Below are 20,183 nucleotides of genomic sequence, written 5' to 3'. Positions count from 1 at the left end.
GCATGGAAAAAGAATATCAAACATGCAGACTACATGCAAGAACAGCGACCAGTCTTTACACCACTCACTCTGTATTGACACACCACATTCATGTATTACTAGCCTTGCTGTCACACCGCGTGTGCACTAGAGGCGTTGCAGACTCGCAAGACCACGCTTCATCAGACTGCTGAGCTGAATATGCTCGACCCACATCCGTCCAAGCCACAGATCTTCCAGACCCATCGAGAACCCACCCAGCCTGACAAACCCCACAGCATAGCCGATAGGTTGCGAAATGCAAACTGTTCCATCTTGAACTGTTGTGGCTCAAAATTCCTTGAGTAGCCTCATAAACTGGCCCCTAACACTGTACATTTTTAGTAAGGAGAACCACTAGCGACTGGATACTTTCTGCCAGACACTCCATCCTGCACCCCAGACACATACCTATGCACTCGGGGATCTCGGGCCCTTTCCCTCTCCCGACTATCGTCTCTTACGCGATCATCGTACCCTGCTTTTCTGTCTCTATCTCTGTCCCTGTCATGTCGATCATCCCACTCGTCCTTGACCCTATCGTGGCTGCGTGTCCTGGCCGAGTCACGAGTACGCTCACGTGGATATTCAACATCTTCTGAGTGACGTCGATGCGAACCCCTTCTGCCGTTACCCATCTCGTAAGGGTCCCGGTCGCGATGGTGACGTTCTCTATCGCGGTCACGTTCCCGTTCACGCTCACGGACATATGGTGGCTCGCCATCTCGAGGTGGGCTTACAGGGTGCACAGTCTGTGGACCCCATCGCACACCAGGAGCTGGAACCGGTCTGTAGCTGGTGCGTGGTGGCATAGCTGGTCTCGAAACATAGTACTTCTGTGCGGCTTCACGTTGAGCTTGTGCAACCTGAGTCGCAAAGAGCGGCGACGTAGTTGGCCGATAAACGGGTTGAGGAGAAGTCGCACTTGAGCTTCTTCCATCCATTCGGACGGCGTCATGTTGGTTCGAGAATCGGCGCGCCTCGCTGTAGGCGGGAAAGTACCCCGGCTGCGATACGGGCGGCTCATGAGATCGGTGAGAGCGCAGTACGGGTTCACGGCGACGGGAAGGCGGGCGGTCTGGATCAGAATCCGAGTCTGTTGTTGATAACGAGGATTCGCGTCGTGGCGGATGTGGGCGTTTGTTCGAGGGATATCGAGCTCCTGGCTGAGGACCAGGCGCAATGGGTGTGGCATCTTCATCCGAGTAGTCTTCGTCTGAGTATCGGCCCGGAATGCTCTTCTTTCTACTTCCAACATAATTTAGAGGATTCAGCATATGCCTCACCCTTGATGTGACGGCTCTTCCATGGTCGTCGCCCGGCCGTGGAGACTGCTTCGAGACATGGCGCATGAAGGTCGGCCGTGGTCTTCCCATCCGGTAGAGTGGGTCTTCAAAGTATCGGTATGCGCCATGCTTCTCATCAGCTGAGGTGCCTTCACTATCAGTCGAAGTACGTGGCTTTGGCTCGTCAGCAGCACTGCCCCCACTCGCTTCCTCGTCTGCCTCTTTCTTAAGCCTAGCAGCAACGCTCTGATACCACGTCTCCATAGCATCGTCGGGCTTTTCGGGAAAACATTCCTTGGGTAGTATTTTGGGAAAGATATTGCCAGTTTCTGGGTCTGGTATATCGTCTATTTCGACGGCCCTCTGTAGAAAAGGTACATGCTCTTCTGGCCCCAGCAAGAGTTGTATTGTCTGCCATGTCACAAAGCCGTTCTTCTTGAGCGCGGGTATGGTAGGGCTCGAGTAGCCGTCGTCGTGTGGCCCTGGCTGCAGGCTGTGGTATGCGCCTAGTGAGCGATATATGAATGCGACTGATGATGGCGGTGTATCTGTGAATAGCACGTCGTAATCGCCCCCAACACTACGGTACCAGGCTGCGATCTGCGACGGCGTGAGATCAGGCGAGTCGCCTGGCTCGAACTTCTTGCTCTGCAGCGACACATCAGCTTGACGTCTCCCAGTTATCTCTGAAGCTGCACTCAACTCACAATGACCTCAGCGATGCCCTTGAGCAGGCGATCTAGTAAATCGGTGCCGCATTTGTCCTCCTTGAAAAGGTAACCCCAGTAGTCATATGCTTCCCGATGCGCCGCATCCGCTTGCGCTATGTTGGCCGCGCGCTCTTCCTGGTGCTCTTTCGGTGATATCGGTTCGGGAGCCATTTCGTTAATGTGTAAGGACAACCGCTTTGAACGAGGTCAGGCATATATATCTTCTTCGGCTCGATGCTCGGAGCTGATGCTCGTCAGGGTACCGTGAACCCCGCTGCGTGCGACGCGGGAATGCAGGCGTGTACAACGCGCCAGCGTCAGGAAGCCACGGCTGCTTATATCAAGAGCTGTTCGCCGCTATCAGCAGGCATCATCGCTATGCAACAGGCAGATGACTGGCCGACTGCGCCTCTGCGCTGCGCAGGAACCGGTAGAAATGGTGGGGGTTGTTGTTCGCGGGTTGGCTGCGTGGCTGGTGACATTCTGACATCACCGCGGTAGGGCCGCAAGGCTGAGATGGCGTGAGGCCGCAATCAGGCACCATTTCTTGGAAGTATAACTGCAGACATCGGTCACCCCAATGCTGTTGGGATGATCCAGGCTTGTTAGGTGCGCGGGAACAGCGGACTACTAAACGAGATGAAACTAGCTCCAAACAGCCTACAAGGGCGAAATGCATGACCAAATAATGTTGATGATGGATTATATATTGTATTCAAGATGCATTTTGTCTATGATGATGTGTGAATCATTGACCGGGCGTGAATATTACACCCCATTACCGCCTGAGTCCTTTTGCCCAAGCACGTTGCAATGCAGTCATCTCTCGTTATCAATCGCTACAAGAAGACCTGTATCCTCAAAAAAAATCTATAAACCCGTGAAGAAAATGCCGCCTCAACCACTCTAGTGCTCAAGCAATCTGAGCGAACCCTGGACGACGACGTTCTCGAGGATGGAACCCGGAGGGATGTCGATAGTGGAGCCCTCAGTCGCAACGATGATGACGGTACCCTTGAGGGTAACGCCACGGCCAAGGTTGACCGGACCGGTAATGGTCAGATGGTCAAGCTCGACAATCTTGGGAATGGAGGGAATACGGGACTGGAAGCTGGACACCTTCTTGAAATCGCTGCCGAGCTTGATCAAGGGGGCGGGTCCGAAGCGGTTGGGGTCGATCACTAGCTGACCGTGCTGGAGTGTGTAAAGATCAGACTTGACAAGCATGAGGTCGGAGCAGGTCTTGACGGGCAAGAAACGCTTTCGGGGTACGTTGACACCGTGTGCGTTCTTGAAGTGCTTGATAGCAGCACCAACAGCTGTCTCGAGCTGGAGGACGGAGATGTCGGCCTCGCCCTTCTTGTCGGCAGGGATGGACTTGCCGTTGGGGATGATCTCCATGGCAAGCTCGTTAGCCTCAACAACACGCTTGATGGCCGCGAGGTTCATCCAGATGTTGTTGGTGTTGAAGTACTTGAACTTCTTGATCGACTTGAACTCGTTGACGTGCTCCTTGGGAACCTGGGCGATTTCAAGCAGACGAACGGAGCCCTCGTAGTCAATGATGGTACCACCCTTGACATCAGCCTTGGTCTTGTCGGTCAACTCCATGATGTACTCCGCCTGGGAATCAACCATGTGCTGGAGGATGCGGAGGTCGACAACAGCACCCAGGTTGTCGGCGTTGGAGAGGAAAATGTACTCAATACCGCGGTCCATGAGCTTGTCGATCATGCCAGTGTTGTAGAGAGACTCGAAAACGTCACCGTGGCCAGGGGGGTACCAGTTGGCGATGTCTGACTTGTTCTCCTTAGGAGCAGGCAGGAGCGAGTCCTTGAGGATACGGGGGTATCTCGACTGGTTGAAGGTGAGGATGTCAATGTTATGTCCCTCGTACTTCTTGATGATGCTGGCGGTGTCGGTGTCGGTGTTGAACGAGTTCATCAGCACGAATGGGACGTTGACGTCGTATGTGCGGTTCAGGTACTCGATTTGGCGCACTGACAAGTCCAAGAAGGACATACCGTCACGGACCTCGATGACGGACTTGGGGCCAACGCAACCCATGGAGGTACCGAGACCACCGTTAAGCTTAACGACCGCCAACTTGTTCAGGTATTCGACAGCCTCGGTGTTGGCCAAGTCATCGTAGCTGACGACCTGCTCGGCCTTGGGAGGAGCGATGCGGTTCCAGTCAATGGCAGTACCCTTGGCCTTGTCATTGAGGTATCGTCGGAACAGAGCGAAGAAGTTGTCCATTTCCGTCTCGAAGTACTATAGTGGGTCAGTATACGCTCAGAATGACGTATTTCCCAAATTCCCCTCCCAAACACGCCGATAGCTTGTGGCTGTGGGCATTGGCCTGAGCAAGTATATCGCGATGCTTGGGCGGCGAACGAAGATTGGAAAGGTGCAGAAGAATTGTGACTGACCTTCTTCTCGGCGGGGTCGGTGACGGTGTCGGCGAGCTTGTTGAGCGCATTGCGCATTTGCGAGGCGGCAACATTGGTAGATGTGTTCTCGAAAGCCTGGAAGATTGATTGTTAGTCGATTGAGAACAAATTCGAGCTACGTTGAAGCTATTGAGAGTGTAGGTGCTGTTGTTACCACGACATCGCAGCCGCGGGGAGCAGGCGATGAGAACGCGGGGACAACCCTCCAGAATAGGAGCGAACATCATCTTTGACGAATCGCCTGATCTACTCGAGGGAAAAACGTATCGAAACATGGCTAGGCGGGGTGCTGCAACCCCAGCAATCAGTGCCAGCTCAATGCCAGCTTCCTTCGGTACCCACTATACCCAAGCCAGGGTATCTGGTAGCGGTGAGGACTGCTGCATCGGCTTTTGCAGCAACGAAACGAATCGAAGAAATCAGGGATGAAAAAGCAAGATACAGGCTGGTAAGCCGCAGAAATAGAGAGAAGGTACTTACCACATGGGACTGTGACTTGCCGTGATGGCGCTGGGATGAGAAGCCACCCTCGCCGCCCTCAGCAGCAGAGGGCTTCAAGTGAGAAGGAATCGCGCGAGATGCCATTGTGTAAGTGAGAGAGAGAGAAAAGGCTGTTCCGTGAGGAGAGAGTGGTGTAGAGAACAACAAGTGTTGGGGAGCTGGTCTCCTTAAAGGCAATGGGTCGCGCTTGGCGTTGAACGTGGGGCAAGTCGAGAACAAGCTATGGCCTGGTAACGAGAACAGGCTTGGGGTTTCGATGGGGATAGTGAAGAGACGGTGTGAATTTGCCTTTTATACATGCATGTTATTGCCGCGAGCGCACCAGAAGGGCAGTTTCGAGCGTAGCATCTCTGCATGGCAACGGCGACGCCGCCAATAGTTCTTGCACACGACGAGATTCTGATACTTGATTTCACACCATCATTGCAGCCATTACACTTGTTTCACAGTGGATTTTCCAGTTGCAGTATCGGACTACACCCTCGGGATTCGCTCACCCACGTCTTCCGCTAGGTCTTTCACCACATCTTCCAATTGCACTCCCTCCTTCCTTTACAAGGCCTCGTCTTGCGACGCTCCTCCCCAACCTCCCGTATCCGCCCGAGTCAAGAGCGACTATCGAATGGCTGCGCGGCCGCCTATCTGCTCAACCTCACGATGCACAATTGTTGAATAACTTTTCGGAGAGCTATGTCGATAAATTGAAAAGCCCCTCATCTGGCCGCGGCACTAGCAGGGGTATGCAGTAAACCTGACGTTGCCCCGAGACCGCTATTCCGACTTGCTCCCAGTGCTCCCCAACAGACTTCCCCAGCTTGCAGCCATGTTACAATTTTTCCGCAGTGGCAAATGTGCAATGCAACGCGGAGGCGAATACAGTGGGGAACCGGATGAATGAGGACTCCCAAGATCTACGCGTGAGCAGCGGCTCCAAGTGAAAGTCGTGGCTGCAATAGTGGCGCAGGTACACGTCTGATGTGGCTTTGAACCACGTGGGGGATCTACTGCTAGTCGGTGTATTCATACAACAACGATGCCCATGTCAGACGGCAGCCTCAATAACGCCTATCTCCACCGTAAATTTCAGTATCGGAAACTCGTCAAGCCTCTGTAGTGGCTTGATTTGTGATGTATCAATACTAATGACCAATCAATTACATTGCGCTCAAACAAGAATGATATCAGTCAAGCACACAATCACTTTGTCTAGGGATACCCGCGATACCGAGAACCAAGATGGCAGTGAGCTTCTAACATGCTTAGACGCTTGGCAGTTCCCAAGTACATGTCGCAGGTGTAAGACAGGGACAATTATTGGAAGTGGAGACTGAATCGGTACCGGCTGCGCTAACGGACCTATCCCCTAGCCCAAGTCAGGAACAGACATCCTTAGCTGTTGCTCTAGCTGTTCCTGTGGCTTGCGTCTGGGAAAACTTGCAGACATTTCCATGGCTGGAGCGATGATTTGACCCACTACGGCAGTTCACTAGTAATACAGCTTCGCCCTAGTTCGACCGTACTGGTCGTGTTACTTCGACGGCGGGTGCGTCTGCAAAAGGCACAGCATGAGGCTTTTCGATCCTCAGCTTGATCCATACGCTCTGGTCTACTTCTTGCGTGAAGAACTTTTGTCTAAGTTCTTCAACCAGCCACGCTAGTAGGCTCTCAATAGTTTGGAAAGTAGACCCGGATATCAACTACGTCGGTCAGTTAGTGTGGACTTGTATGTTTTGTTGTGCTTACCTCAAACAAGAGGGCCTCCAATTGGGGGTAGTCTTCAACACGAGAGTCATGTATGTTGTCAACCCACACGTTGAGGACTACGGGCTGCTTCTGCAACCTCTCATTGGCGTTGACACCAATCAAGCATGGGATGCGGACATCGCGCAGATACAGTACGTTCGAACGGGTGCCAGTTCCTTCAATGCGAGACGTAATGTGTCCAGCGCCTTCGCCGAACATGCTGCCTTTCATGTAACATATGTTCGTTTCGATCGCATATATGTCTGTCGAGCCTGCGACGTCGCGTACACTTTTAGAGACAGCAGCCGAGAGAGCGGCAGTTGACATCCAGGCCATGGTGTCATCTTTAAAGCGTGCTTGTATGGCCTTGCTGAGCGTACCATAGTGAACTGTACTATCATCGACAGAATCCGTAGAAGAAGCCGATGTGAACTGCTTCCCCAGTGTCAACGTGACGCTGATCAAGGCGCGCTGCTTCTTCTGGCGCCCCCAGACGTCTTTGCCTGCATTCACAACAACCTCTAGATTCTGGACCATGATCTTGTCATGATGTCCACTTGAAGCAGCCTCAGCACTCCACTGGGCCTGGCAAACGAGTTGGCTCATGATGGAATTTCGGCTGATGAACTTGGACGAAGAAATTGATAGGCTGGAGAAGAGATGGACTGTATCTTGGAAATGAACTAACTGTGGCCTCAGATTCTTCCAGGTACGAACTTGTTGAGAAAGTTAGTATGAACACCCGCGTAGTCACGCATCAGCTTATGCAGACGACAAAACGCGTAGAAAAGGCAAAAGCTTGCAGTCGGCCGCAAGATTTCGTCATTGTCTCCAAAGGCTAAACAAAGCAGTCGCGTAGAATGTGAAAGAAGGGCGCACAGGAGGGGCTGAACGAGGGCTGAAATGGTACTCACCAGGCTGAAAGTGAGATGCGTGAGGCTCGTGGTGGGGTATATGACGAGCCCTGTAGACGGCTGCCCGCACGGACGCCTTTCCCAAGCAGAGCTCCGCAATCGAACATTCTAGCTACACATCAAACTATAATTCAGAGCCTGTCCCTCATACGCGCGGTGTACCAAGCAGATTCGCAGTCACATTCCCGAATCACCCTAAATCGAAAATACCTTCAACATGGCGGACGCACTAAAAGCAGAGGGAAACAAGCTCTTCGCTGAGAAGAAGTTCGCCGAGTCCATGTAGGGTCCCCCGCAAATGCTGCCTAGCGACAGTTTACTAACAAACTCCAGCGAGAAGTTCTCACAGGCAATCGAGCTCGACCCCTCAAATCACGTCCTATACTCGAACCGATCAGGCGCATATGCCTCGTTAAAAGACTGGCAGAAGGCGCTCGAGGATGCGAACAAGGTGACGGAGATCAAGCCAGACTGGGCCAAGGGCTGGGGTCGCAAGGGAACGGCGCTACACGGCGAAGGTGACTTGGGTACGTGTGGATCCCATCTATGAGAGAATGTTGCTGACTCCCGATAGTGGCAGCCACAGAGGCCTTTGAGGAGGCACTCAAGCTCGACCCAAGCAATGCTCAAGCAAAGTCCGGTCTCGATGCTGTCAAGCGCGCAGTCGAGGCAGAGGCGAACGACAGCGGTGCAGGCCTCGGTGGCATGTTCAGCGACCCTAACATGATCCAAAAGCTCGCCGCGAATCCCAAGACGGCCGCTCTCCTCGGCGATGCAGAGTTCATGAGCAAGCTCCAGCAGCTACAGAAGAACCCCAACATGGCTGGCGCCTTCATGCAGGATCCCCGCTTCCTCCAAGTTATGAGCGTCCTGCTAGGCATTGACATGTCGTTCGGTCAGGGACCCGGTGCTGGAGGCGCAGGCGATGCAGGCGCTAAAGAAGCCGAAGAGGACGTCGAGATGCCCGATGCACGACCAGCTCCCAGCCAACCCAAGAAGGAGCCAGAGCCAGAGCCAGAGCCAGAGCCGGTAGAAGAGTCTGAGGAGGACAGGGCTGCGAAGAAGGCAAAGGCCGAGGCCGACGAGCTGAAGAAGAAGGGAACCGAGTTCTATAAGAAACGACAATTCGACGAGGCTATTGAGAACTACAACAAGGCCTGGGAAACACACAAGGACATCACATACAAGACCAACCTTGGAGCTGCCAAGTTCGAGAAGGGCGACTACGAAGGCTGCATTCAGGCTTGTAATGAGGCTGTCGAGTATGGTCGCGAGATCCTGGCCGACTTCAAGATCATTGCCAAGTATGTCACATTCTGTCTTGCAATAATTATGCGCTAACACTATGCAGGGCCTTTGCACGCATCGGTACCGCCTACGAGAAGATGGGTGACCTTGGCAACGCAATCACGTACTACCAAAAGGCACAAACCGAACACCGCACACCCGAAGTCCTTGCAAAGCTCCGTGCTGCAGAGAAAGCCAAGGTCATCAAGGAGAGGGAGTCATACATCAACCCTGAAGAGGCTGAGAAGGCGCGCGAGCTCGGTAATGCCAAATTCAAGGAGTCCAACTGGCCAGAGGCCGTGGAGGCATACTCGGAGATGATAAAGCGCGCACCGGACGACCCAAGAGGATACTCTAACCGCGCCGCCTGTTTCATCAAGCTGCTTGAGTTCCCATCGGCAGTACAGGACTGTGACGAGGCTATCAAGCGCGACCCCGACTTCATCCGGGCATACCTGCGGAAAGCCCAGGCATACTTCACCATGCGCGAGTACAACAAATGTATCAACGTCTGCGCAGAAGCCATGGAACACGACAAGGATGGCAAGAACGCACGGGAGATTCAACAACAAGAGTCCAAGGCTCTGCAAGCACAATACTCTGCACGCGAGGGCGAGACTGAGCAGCAGACCATGGAGCGTATTCAGCGTGATCCTGAGGTACGTCTTATCCAACTCGCAAACTATGCCCTTGTACTAACATATCTTAGATTGTCGGCATTTTACAAGATCCGGTTATGCAGGCCATTCTTCAACAGGCTAAGGACGACCCTGCGGCTCTGCAAGAGCACCTGAAGAACCCAAGCATTCGTTCCAAGATCCAGAAGCTGGTGCACGCCGGTGTCATCAGGATGGGACGATAGACTTTCATGAGTGGTCAATGTGACGATGCATGATTCACATTTTGTATGTTTATATGGGTCTTTTCTATCTGCATAGCGTATAGGTAATGAAACATTTACGATTTCTCTCTTCACACTTGATCTCTGTCCCATGGCTTGACGGCGTATATCTTGAAGGATGCTATGACCCAGTTAGTTGCTGTCGGACGAATAGATCCCCTCACTTACTTACCAGCCCATTCATTCAAATCAACATCCTGGAGCTCTCTTCTCATGTCCTCCGCCACACCTCCGTCTCCACCACAGCACGACCGTGGCTCTACGCCGAGGTCTTTCTCGCCCTTGTAAATGTTCAAATCGCCACCCGCCTCCGCAACAATTGACTCTTTGAACCCCGCTTCCTCCAGCCACCCCTCGTACTCCTCCTTCTTACTCGCTCCTGCTACGCACCCTACAAGCAACGCTACGTTGTTCTTCAGATTCTCTGGCAGATCTTTCTTCAGTAGAATATCTGATATGGCTACCCGACCACCTGGCTTGAGCAATCGATACATCTCCTTGAAGACTAGATGCTTGGAGACTTTAGGAACGAGATTTATCACGCAATTCGACGTCATGACGTCAGCGGTGGAACTCTCGAGCTGGGGGATGGATGTAATAAGAGATTGTATGAAGTCGGTGTTGAGTGTACCTGATTTATCGGCATTGAGACGCGCTTTCTGAAGCATGTGCTATGTCGAACTTGTTAATCTTCGTCACTCTTCTCATGTCACTCGAACGATGGAAACACGAACCTCGTTCATATCTATACCAATAGCCTTTCCCGTTTCTCCTACCCTCTTTGCAGCAAGGAAAACGTCGAAACCTGCTCCACAGCCTAGATCAATGACCGTCTCACCCTCTTTCAGATTCGCTAATGCGAGTGGGTTTCCACAGCTCAGACCGATGTTTGAATCCGTAGGGATGGAAGAAAGTTCGGCCTGTGTGTAGCCGAATGTGCGAGCAACGGCGGATGCATTATTAGTGCTTGGGCTTTTGGATAGTGCAGTGGCGGTGTAGCGTGCGTGGATGGTTGAGTATGTTGGATCTAGGTCTGAGGTCATGATCGGATTTGATTGCTTGAGTTTGAATGGAATTAAGGGAAGATATGCTTAGTTGGTCCTTGCTCGGGTAGGTAGATAGACTGAGGATAGCAGTAACGGCTTCGGTAGGTTGTAAATTATTGATATAGAAACCTAGTCGGTATGTCACTCAAATGGAGTGATATGTCATTTGAATATTGGGTAAGCGGCTTTACCCCGCACATCGTTGTATTACGCATATTCGTTGGTCTCGCCCATCTTTTTGTTAGATTAGGCAACCAGGCAATGATTGTGTGAGTTGGCATAAAGTATTGTAGGCATGAGGTATTGTATCGCTTAGTGCAAAAGAAAAACGAGACGAGTGGTAGCACTGCTATCATTCCAATATTTCATAAATACAAAATGAAAAGAGACCTACATCTGGAACCACACTCCTGCGTCGATAGGCACCGATAGTCTATACTGCTGCAAGAGAGCCCCATCGTACACGTCATGCCAAATTCTAGTCCGGTGTCTAAGTCTCGACAGGAAACCATCTTCATAACCAACGTCGAACCCTACAATCCGCTGATAAAATCCAACAACCTCATCAACGCCCCGTTTTCAACCCTACATCCCTCACCTTCCCTTTGCGCTCGTCTCAGTCCCTGCGCCAACCAAAGTCGAATGGTATCCGGATCTAGATTCCTAAAGTTTTGCTGCCCAATCATAACAAATGCCTGAGCGCACAGCGTAGTGCTCTCTGATGGATCGGGTGGAGGTTTAGTCTTGCAAGACGAGCACTCCAAGTCATTAGTCGAATTCGATAACGGTAATGGGTCGCTACAACATGGTGGTGGGCCGGTGGTAGTGTTGTCGCTGGAGATGATGTTAAGGTCCTGTGACGGAATGGCCAAGAGCGAAGTTGTAGGCGAGGTATTCGACGACAGATAGAAGGATGAATCGCCAAGGAAGGAAAGGTCTGGAATGGGGACATCAGGGTAGGCCAGCTGCGGGTCGATGTCGGCTCCTGGTTGGACGGTGAGGGCTAGCGAGTTTTGCTGGCTGGATGGTGCTGGGCATGGTATTTCTTGCAGTCCAGAGCTCCCTTCCTCTTCATATCTTACTCCTCGCGCCGCTTTTTCGATTTGATCGTCGTTGGTTTGCTGTTGTGAGTTGGTGGCCGATTGTCCTTTTAGCACGGCGATTTCCGCCCTTGCCTCCGCAAGCAGTTTCTCAGTCTCTGCAAGCTTTTGCTCAAGAGAGGCGACGTGGTCTCGCTGTCGGGCCCGATGTCTCCTCTGGTTCTCGCGCACTCTGTTCAATGTGTGCTCAGCCGACACGCGTGACCGCCGGCTCCTGGGAGCTGCGGTATCGGAGGTTTGTTCCGACGACGAAGTTGCTGGGGAAGTCACCATTTTCGCTGCAGAGATACTGATGGGTGAATGTGATTATACAGCTGTCTTCTGAAGATTGCGCACAGCGGTGCAGGTGCATCTTCGAGAAGGTGCCTGGGTGGAGTTGAGGCAGCGGTTGTAGGAGCTTGGCGGTGACATATCGACGAGGCTCCTCCGCGATTGGTTCGCGGCGACCTGAAACATCATCGCAGACGTTCGACATTAAGCCTTGTAACAAAATTGGGCCTATGCACCGCAACGGTTATTTCTTTTAACACAACCTTCATATCTGATTAAGGCTCGTTTCGACTACGTTGGGTATTACGTGTATAGGTCATTCCATCTTGACAAGCTTCTACAGCCTTGTAACGACGAATGTGCTTGAAACATGCTCATCTTCAACGTGATCTGTCAACATCAGACCAAACCCCGCAAAAACAGCTTGATGCGATGATCCATCCAGTCCACATCTTTCGGGTTCGCCCCGCCACCTCCAATATGTCCCCAGATACTCGGGATAATCTCCACCGTTACATCTTCCAAACTCTTGGCTTCTCTCTCGCTGACATATGGCCGGAAATACTGGTCTGTTTCACAGGGCATCAGCAAAACCTTTGCCTTGATACCTTTTAGTGCCGACTCAAGGTCTCCTGCTTTGGTGCATCGAGTCATGTCCCCACGCTGCCACATTCCCAACATAACCTTGAGATCGTCACCACTCCAGCTTTCATAGCCTTGTATCGTGACGTTGTCGTCCCAGTCCCGCAGTTGCTGGAAGCCCATTGCTTTGTAACATTCTTCATCGAACCATTCGGCGCTTGTTAACCATGCCGAGTACGCTTTTGCGAATGCCCTACGACCCGTTTCGGGGCTCTTTGCATTCTCCAGTGCTGCTTTTGGCCCCTCGAGGAATTGGTAGTTGTGTCTGCTTGTTTGGGCCGATGAGCAGACGATTACGGCGTGCTTGACGAAATCAGGATGGGCAGTTATCCAATGATAAGTGATCTGGCCCCCCATCGAGAATCCTAGCATGACGTCCACTTCTTTGATACCAAGTTCTTGGGTAAGGAGAGGGTACTGAGCGTTGATGCAATCCATGTATTCGATGGTACTGGGAAAGCTGGGCGTGTTTGACGGACTAGAAGATTCGCCATTGCCAAGAAGGGCGATGAGGATGATCTTATGGTTCTTCAGAGCGGCGTCGGCGTGCGTGAGGGTTGTGTCAATACGACCCTTGAAGCACGTGTGAACAACTGCTATCTTGCTGTTGTGCGGGTTGAGGATCTTGTAAGCCACTTTGAGTTTTGGTAGTGTAGAGCCATTTTGGAACTTAAAGTCGGATATCTCGTAAATTTGGAGGGGTTCAGAGCTGGCTTGAGACGACATTTTAGTGATGCAATGGAAGAGACGGCTGAGAATATGGGGATGAGGGGATTCTGAAGTATCGCGGGGAGTTTTAGGAGGGGTTGTGTTCAGAAGCAACGATGTATGAACTTATGACGATGGTATGGGGCTTGCTTCCGTCATTGCCGTAACGTAGAGCCCCACCTGCGGCTCTTGAAGACGACGATCAAGTGTTGGTTGAACTCAAATGTGTAGTCAACCAAACACCGGCCAACAACGGCTCACACATTATACGGTGGTGGGAGCATTGAAGCGTAGAATCGCACTGGTGATGATGGAGAAGGATATTGTCTTTCTCAAGGCGATATCTGCCCTAGCAGCATGGGCATGCGTCGCCTGTAGACTTCCAAGGTTGTCCATGGTAGCATGGTCAGATATCGCAAAAGTCTGCTAAGGTCTCATTGTTGTCGTCCCTACTTCGGGACGCGCCACCAACCGGCTTGTAATTGGAATGATGAGCGCTCATTTCAATCCTACAGTCGGCTCACCACTGCATATCGCTAAAGGACATGTGGCCAATAAGCGGCGATCAAGGCCGCTAGCGGGAAAAGTAAGCACCGGGTGTTCAATTATACCGCAAAATGCGCGAAGAACCATCTCTTCTTCGGCTTCATCGAGGCTACAAGAGTCGGCTCTGGACATGCGCAAGCTCTTGCGGTACTGCTGTTGATATGCGCTTGCGGAAGGCAAAGTCGTCCGTTCCGAGTATATTTAGACGTGCTGGGTACGCCAGGTGTCACAGCCGAGGCGATGAAGTAGGCTAAGGGATCGGCATCCCTGCCACGCCTTATCAACTCCACGCTTTGGAGCGGCCGCTGTGTTGTTTCGGGCATAGTCCATGCTGTGGTCTTCCGTTTTAGGAGAGACTCAATAGCCCTACAAGCGAGGTATGGTTGAGCGGTTAGGTGTTTGCTGTTGTTGTCGCCATTGCACTTTAGGGGGGTGGTTGAGACGGTGTGCACATGGAGAGAAGAGTGAAACACATGCCACGCACGTCATGACGATCTTGACAAGCTGGGGCCCACGATCTACGCAAGTAAGACGGTTGGGCAGGAGAGGAGCGGGCGGTGTTGATGGTGAGTTGCTGGTGAACGACTAGCTAAGGGGTACATGTTGGATATGCAAGACGCAACAAAGGTAAATTTGAGCCGCAATCAGGCTATGGTAGTTTGGCGCCAAGAGGGGAGACTTGTCGAGTGAAAGCGTGAATGTAGGACCGAGTGCCCGCCGCACGGGCGTGATCTGGTGGGCTGAATGTGGGGTGTGTCGACGTTGGCGCTCCGAACACGAGACATTTCGAGGCCGTCGTTTTCAAGCGCAACCCAAGGTTAGTCAAGAGTGCAATTTCGCAGTACGGCTGTACGACAATCTTGCTCGTGTAGAGAAAGCCCGAGGCTCCAGGCGCAAAAGGAGCTTAGGATACCGCTGCAGGCTTGCAACGATAAGCGGGCGGCGCGCAATTAGCTTCGACCCTGGCAATTTAGCTGATAAACTACTCCGCAACTACAGCGGCGGTTCCACGACGTTGTTGGGTCCCTGGCCGGTCCGCTGTTCTGTGGCCTTCTCTCCCATTCACCTTTCTTTCTCTGTATATACCTGAAGGCGGCATTGGTTCTTCGCACCAGGCAGTTTCATGTGGCCGGACCCTGTTAGAGAAGTGACAACCCCTCGGAACACGTCGACGGCCGGAATCAATTGACCCAAGACGGCAAACACGACGCCCGCCAACAAGCCAGGCACGCGATCACCCCGACGCGCCTCCCGACTTTGACGGCGCACCACTGCCCTCTTGCCTTGTCCCCGACGCACCTGAGAAGCCTCCCCACCCGATCAATCTCCCCGAATCTGGTCTGCGGGCAGCACCATGGTGGACGCTCAGGATGCCGGGAGTAAACTATTCTCCAAGAGCCGCTGGAAGACCAAGATCTTCGAGAAGACCAACGAATTTGCCGCCGCCTCACAGCCCAAGCCCAAGCCGCCCTCGGACGACCACGACATCAACGACTTCCTCAAGCCTTCGACCGACCGCGCCGCCCAGCAGCAAAAGGACGCCGCCGCCGCTGCTGCCGCCGCCTCGGCCTTCACCCGACCCCGCATAGATGTCGCGAGCGCCCAGCGATGGCCTGGCGCACAGGCGATATTGGCCAGCGCCGCCGCCGCCGGAAGAAGCCCAGGCCCGGGAGGTCTGAAGACAGGCACGCGCAAGAAGGGCCTCACCGTGAGTTTTGTGCGCACAGTCCCCGAAGTCATAGGCCATGGCGGAGACGAGTGTGAAGACGTCGTGCTGGAAGTTGCCAAGAACAAGAAGGCAGCAAGCGTGCCCGAAGCGGACAAACTGCCGTCCCAGGTACCGCAAGACGACGCGAATCTGGGAGCGCGCAGCAATGGCATAGGCAGGACGCCCTCGCAGACCGAGTACAGGACCAACCTCACGAGAACGCGCACAAACCCCGGCGAACTATCCCCACCGCTCGGCCAGAAGATGCAGATGGGCCAGATCAACACGCACGCCCAACTGCCACCAACACCGCCGCGTTACATGGGCTCCATGGGGCTTGGGGAGCGCCCAAAGGCGCTCTCCAGGGCACCGACTGGCTTTGACGGTATTCCAGAGCCTACAGCGGCTCTCTCTGCAAGGCGACCCAGCGAAGACTCTGTCTACTCCCAGGATTCGGACAACCTCTCGCCAGTCATGTCGCGGACCATGTCAGTACGGGAGCCTACGATCCAAGAAGAAGACGATTTCCAACCAAAACCGCTCAAACGCACGCAGACTGGCTTCAGCACCATGGAGGGAGATGCTGGACACGAGCCTGTGCATGCGATACCTTCAGTGCCTAAGCTGCCAGAGAGACAATTGCCTGAGCAGGACGATGACGAGTCACTCTCGTTCGCGGAAAAAGTGCGGCGAAAGATGCGATCGGAAGAGGGCAGGACATTGCACGAAGCGTCACAACGAGCAGCCTCGGGTCAAAGGCGAGACTCCGAGACAAGCTCCCAGCAGTCTATCGTCGGTACACCTCCATCCTCATACCACACACCCGCCGCAGCAAGAACACCACTGGAAACCCCACAATCCGAATCCAGGACATCACCCCCCGGGACCTTGAATACCGAAGACCCTCAACGATCTAGAGCACGTGGGCCCTCTCCAGGACGACCAGGAGCACAATCACCGCCATCTCAATACACTGCATTTTCCCCTTCACAAGCACGTGCTTCCCCTGCTGTGCGATCAGACCCGTTCGTTGATACTACTATAAAACGAGTGCCCTCAAATAAGGAGAATGCTATTTTCGGGGCTCTTGACGACAGCCCAAACCTCCCAACTCCGCCCCAATTTCCCCAGGGTGCATCCTATTTTTCAGCACAACCTCAGCAACCACCCTCTTCGCTCCCGCAGTCTCTACAACCCTCTCCACTACCCCAGACTCTCGCAGTGTCAGCGCCTCCAAGCCAGTTACCGTCGCGAAATGCTTCGGGTGCCAGCGCCAAACCGGCGGCCCCTCTAGCTCGCTCGGATACGAAGTCAGCAAACGAGTTTGCATACCGGGATTTTGCCGAGCGCATCACACATATGAGAGGTATTTTCCAGCTGACAGCTCAGCTTGGAGGCAACGTTAACAACCACACGCCGATGCAATGGCTCCGGGTCGCTACGTGGTGGTTTCTCAAAGGACGCACAGGGATGGAGAACTTGATAAGGAGTCAGCCTAAGACTGCCGAACCGATCCAAGAGCGACTCGCTCAACCGCATGTCGACTTGGCCAAGGTGTGGTGGATCATTTCTGAAGTGCTTCCGAACCACCCCAGCTTACAGGGATATGGCAACGCCTCTCCCGATGCACAGGTTGATCTTGCAAGAAAAGCTGGAGACGCTGCGAGCGCGGAGGTGTTCGACATTCAGAATGCGATTGCCCACTACCTGAAGCTGCTCGTGGGATCGATGAAGAAGCACCAGAGCATGCCTCCGACCCAAGCACTCATCCAAGGACAAGACCAAAAAATATGGGAGGAATATCCCACGTTCCCTGCAGATGCGGCGAGTGTATTGACTTCCGGGCTTCCTGCACCCAACGGCAGCCAGTCGCAGTTTAGCCTGTCACAGTACATACCTCTTTCCGACACCAAGACTGACTTCTGCTACTTTCGCATGTTTGTAAAGGCCTCTGTGTCGACCGACAACCCTGCGACAGATCGTGTTCCTATGGATGCCGTTGTCTCTGTCATGCGATCCAAGGAAGAATACCAGGTCAAATTGGCCATCTGCAGCCAGAACAGTCTGATCAATCTCCTAGTCGGCTCAGGATCGGTGCTTACATGGAAAGACGTCCAATGGAAGCAACAGTCATCACAACTTACTGTCCAGCTACGACATGGATTTGTACTCACTATGGCGCTACATGAGAGTGACTTCCGCAGCCTCTGGTCTATTGTCAACCACACAAACAGGACAGAGTCTGATTTACGAGAACGGAGAGACGAGCGTTTTGCCTGTAAGATGTATTTGAAAGAGGCGAGTTACAGGGACCCTGCAAAGCCATCAGCGTTCCCAGCTGAGCGCGTATCAGGCTGCAAGCTCATGGTCTTCCAAAGGATTGAACGCAGTAGTGAAGGCACAGGCAAGCGAAAATTGCACAGAGGCTACCGTATGGTTCTCGTCACGCCGCAGCAGACTAAGCAAGTCAGCACAATCAACCACGAGCTCGGCACGAAACAGGAGCCCATGAACTTCGAATACGTGACCGAAGCGGATCAAGCCCCTGCGCTGAGATTGCGCTTCCGTGAAGAGGGTGCCGATAAGAGGCTGAGAACATGCACAGCCCATCTTGTTTTCCAGGATGGCAAGGACCGCAACAACCTGTTTGGCACTTTTACCTCCATGAACGTCGCCGAGGGCGAAACTACATTCGCCCAAGTGGCTCTCAAGGCTTTTCACATTGAGAGCGCTGACCAGGCAGAGGGCTTTACGCAGGGTAGTCGTGTGCTTGAGAAACTGCAGTGGGTGGAAGCCAAGGTTATGAACCAGGATCCAGAAGCTGCAGGACTTGAGTCAGCACCCACGGTCATGAGTGAGAGCTTGAGAATCATGTGTAGGCATACTGCTGGTATCGTCTCTGACCGCATGAACTTGGGTATGTTTCGAGTTTGTTTGTTGATCGACATGATTCTGACAGTTTGCAGGACCCGGTGAACTCTTGGTTCGCCTTCCAGTTGACGGAGCTGCCGAACTCACACTCCTCCGTGAGGCTCAGCAAGATATGGCCGTGGCTGTCGACGCCAGCCGTACTGATCCTAATGTTCCCGATGAGCTGGCGAAGCTACTCAAAACTCTTACAAGTGCCTCCACGATCCGACGACTGACCTTCAATTCGTTCAACGATCTTCACACCTTCCAGCTGGCTGTTACTGGCTTTCATGTGAAATTCGACGGGTACGTTCATATTCTGTGCCATGATTCGATATGTACTAACCCTACCTAGTCTCGCAAACTCCTTCTCCATATCCCGCCGTCGTATGGTAGTGCCCATCTACAAGCAATGGACCGCCAACCGCATCCGTCTGCAGATCGTCGAGCAAGACAACATCATCCAGCTTCTCGCCTTCTTTGAAGACTTCTCTCATGCTGATGCCATGAACTTCCAACTCCGCCTCACCGACACTTTCCAGAAGACGGATAAGGGTGGACAATTTGGACTGAAGCTGGTTGACGCAAAGTTCGCGCTGCCTGTAGATGAACGACGCGGCGAGGGCAAGATCCAGAAGGCCGAGGGTAGGGTGACAGGCTGGACAGGCACCAAAAGACGATTTGTTTGTCTCGACGAAATTGAGTATCCGGGCGAGCATGACGATATTCTTATCATGTTTGATTCCGCGGAGAGTAAGTCTTGTCAAAGTCACTGAGGGAAATCTATAACTAATGTTGCAACAGCACGCGATACATTCGCCGAAGCACTCCCTGCTGCGACCATGGAGCGCAAGTTTACTGTTCGAAGGAAGATATAATCCTCTTTTCTTAGTCTTGAAGGCTACATACCCCACAACAACATTCCCTTTGTTATAACAGAGCAAGAAGCTCACTGGAGATCTTCTTTCTCTTTCTCATACTCCGTATATTCTGGACTGGAAGACAGGCGCTTCTTTTTTCTCACTTCTGGGCGTTTAGGTGCAACTCAAAGTGGCAAGGCATGAGACATCACTATTGGCATGTAGGGAATCATTCTGCAAGGAGTAAGGGCATCAAGATTGATTGCTAGCATTATCGGCATGTTCATTAGCGATTATTTCCATATACCAGACGTTTTCGTCGTCGTCGAATATAGATGTTGATGTTGAGGCAATTGTTTGTATGCGTAAAATTGGTGAATGTTGTCATGAGGTGATTACATAGTATATACAAGCTAAAGTAAAGCAGGTCGTTACTTGATGCTTTCCTGCAATTCAACTCACTCCCGCTTCCCATGTAAACAAACAAGATAGGCTAGCTAAATAGCTAGAAGAGATTAAAAGGGAAAACCGGTTCCCAGCCCAAACCTATCCAGGTATATAGCCAAAATGCAAACAGGTC

General features: G+C 52.6%; 9 protein-coding genes across 9 annotated transcripts; 3 read left to right on the top strand and 6 right to left on the bottom strand.

Annotated features, from left to right (window-relative positions):
* Window positions 1-111: 111 nt before the first annotated feature.
* On the bottom strand, window positions 112-2,287 carry CC77DRAFT_241609 (hypothetical protein). The gene is made up of 2 exons (XM_018530824.1): window positions 2,012-2,287; window positions 112-1,952 (listed from the first exon to the last, which is right to left on the bottom strand). Exons 1-2 carry the CDS (start codon window positions 2,183-2,185, stop codon window positions 360-362), a joined length of 1,767 nt encoding a protein of 588 aa, XP_018383329.1. The 5' UTR covers window positions 2,186-2,287; the 3' UTR covers window positions 112-359.
* Window positions 2,288-2,752: 465 nt separating this feature from the next.
* Window positions 2,753-5,298, bottom strand: CC77DRAFT_1042473 (UTP-glucose-1-phosphate uridylyltransferas-like protein). Its single transcript, XM_018527271.1, has 3 exons — window positions 4,948-5,298; window positions 4,447-4,542; window positions 2,753-4,288 (listed from the first exon to the last, which is right to left on the bottom strand). The coding sequence occupies exons 1-3, from the start codon at window positions 5,050-5,052 to the stop codon at window positions 2,921-2,923; spliced, it is 1,569 nt and encodes a 522-aa protein (XP_018383328.1). The 5' UTR covers window positions 5,053-5,298; the 3' UTR covers window positions 2,753-2,920.
* Window positions 5,299-6,473: 1,175 nt separating this feature from the next.
* Window positions 6,474-7,317, bottom strand: CC77DRAFT_1063894 (hypothetical protein; the record flags this gene model as incomplete). Its single annotated transcript, XM_018528673.1, has 2 exons — window positions 6,474-6,665; window positions 6,712-7,317. 2 exons carry the CDS (start codon window positions 7,315-7,317, stop codon window positions 6,474-6,476), a joined length of 798 nt encoding a protein of 265 aa, XP_018383327.1.
* A 777-nt stretch (window positions 7,318-8,094) lies between these two features.
* CC77DRAFT_241364 (hypothetical protein) lies at window positions 8,095-9,002 on the top strand. The gene has a single exon (XM_018530821.1). It carries the CDS (start codon window positions 8,331-8,333, stop codon window positions 8,964-8,966), a length of 636 nt encoding a protein of 211 aa, XP_018383326.1. The 5' UTR covers window positions 8,095-8,330; the 3' UTR covers window positions 8,967-9,002.
* CC77DRAFT_241216 (TPR-like protein) lies at window positions 8,932-9,876 on the top strand. Its single transcript, XM_018530820.1, has 2 exons — window positions 8,932-9,571; window positions 9,622-9,876. Exons 1-2 carry the CDS (start codon window positions 9,011-9,013, stop codon window positions 9,772-9,774), a joined length of 714 nt encoding a protein of 237 aa, XP_018383325.1. The 5' UTR covers window positions 8,932-9,010; the 3' UTR covers window positions 9,775-9,876.
* A 101-nt stretch (window positions 9,877-9,977) lies between these two features.
* CC77DRAFT_941674 (ubiE/COQ5 methyltransferase) lies at window positions 9,978-10,856 on the bottom strand (the record flags this gene model as incomplete). Its single annotated transcript, XM_018534809.1, has 2 exons — window positions 9,978-10,484; window positions 10,548-10,856. The coding sequence occupies 2 exons, from the start codon at window positions 10,854-10,856 to the stop codon at window positions 9,978-9,980; spliced, it is 816 nt and encodes a 271-aa protein (XP_018383324.1).
* Window positions 10,857-11,392: 536 nt separating this feature from the next.
* CC77DRAFT_1033219 (hypothetical protein) lies at window positions 11,393-12,232 on the bottom strand (the record flags this gene model as incomplete). The annotated part of the gene is made up of 1 exon (XM_018526786.1): window positions 11,393-12,232. One exon carries the CDS (start codon window positions 12,230-12,232, stop codon window positions 11,393-11,395), a length of 840 nt encoding a protein of 279 aa, XP_018383323.1.
* A 198-nt stretch (window positions 12,233-12,430) lies between these two features.
* On the bottom strand, window positions 12,431-14,051 carry CC77DRAFT_240786 (homoserine acetyltransferase family protein). Its single transcript, XM_018530818.1, has one exon. It carries the CDS (start codon window positions 13,595-13,597, stop codon window positions 12,629-12,631), a length of 969 nt encoding a protein of 322 aa, XP_018383322.1. The 5' UTR covers window positions 13,598-14,051; the 3' UTR covers window positions 12,431-12,628.
* A 1,428-nt stretch (window positions 14,052-15,479) lies between these two features.
* Window positions 15,480-19,621, top strand: CC77DRAFT_1011131 (hypothetical protein; the record flags this gene model as incomplete). The annotated part of the gene is made up of 4 exons (XM_018523688.1): window positions 15,480-18,750; window positions 18,800-19,049; window positions 19,099-19,496; window positions 19,548-19,621. The coding sequence occupies 4 exons, from the start codon at window positions 15,480-15,482 to the stop codon at window positions 19,619-19,621; spliced, it is 3,993 nt and encodes a 1,330-aa protein (XP_018383321.1).
* Between the last annotated feature and the right edge of the window lie 562 nt (window positions 19,622-20,183).

The sequence above is a fragment of the Alternaria alternata genome, assembly GCF_001642055.1.
Source record: "Alternaria alternata strain SRC1lrK2f unplaced genomic scaffold CC77scaffold_17, whole genome shotgun sequence".
Classification (NCBI taxonomy): domain Eukaryota; kingdom Fungi; phylum Ascomycota; class Dothideomycetes; order Pleosporales; family Pleosporaceae; genus Alternaria; species Alternaria alternata.
The sequence above is the reverse complement of the archived record's forward strand: the minus strand, read 5'-3'. Positions and strand labels throughout refer to the sequence as shown.

What these genes read in the sequence shown, in the direction of transcription:
- CC77DRAFT_241609 (XM_018530824.1), bottom strand. Translation starts at nt 2,185, where the DNA reads ATGGCTCCCGAACCGATATCACCGAAAGAGCACCAGGAAGAGCGCGCG. An exon ending in AGGGCATCGCTGAGGTCATT is followed by an intron (nt 1,953 to 2,011) that starts GTGAGTTGAGTG and finishes GTGTCGCTGCAG; the next exon opens with AGCAAGAAGTTCGAGCCAGG.
- CC77DRAFT_1042473 (XM_018527271.1), bottom strand. Translation starts at nt 5,052, where the DNA reads ATGGCATCTCGCGCGATTCCTTCTCACTTGAAGCCCTCTGCTGCTGAG. An exon ending in GCAAGTCACAGTCCCATGTG is followed by an intron (nt 4,543 to 4,947) that starts GTAAGTACCTTC and finishes TCAATCTTCCAG; the next exon opens with GCTTTCGAGAACACATCTAC. An exon ending in CCGACCCCGCCGAGAAGAAG is followed by an intron (nt 4,289 to 4,446) that starts GTCAGTCACAAT and finishes GACCCACTATAG; the next exon opens with TACTTCGAGACGGAAATGGA.
- CC77DRAFT_241364 (XM_018530821.1), top strand. Translation starts at nt 8,331, where the DNA reads ATGTTCAGCGACCCTAACATGATCCAAAAGCTCGCCGCGAATCCCAAG.
- CC77DRAFT_241216 (XM_018530820.1), top strand. Translation starts at nt 9,011, where the DNA reads ATGGGTGACCTTGGCAACGCAATCACGTACTACCAAAAGGCACAAACC. An exon ending in GTATTCAGCGTGATCCTGAG is followed by an intron (nt 9,572 to 9,621) that starts GTACGTCTTATC and finishes AACATATCTTAG; the next exon opens with ATTGTCGGCATTTTACAAGA.
- CC77DRAFT_240786 (XM_018530818.1), bottom strand. Translation starts at nt 13,597, where the DNA reads ATGTCGTCTCAAGCCAGCTCTGAACCCCTCCAAATTTACGAGATATCC.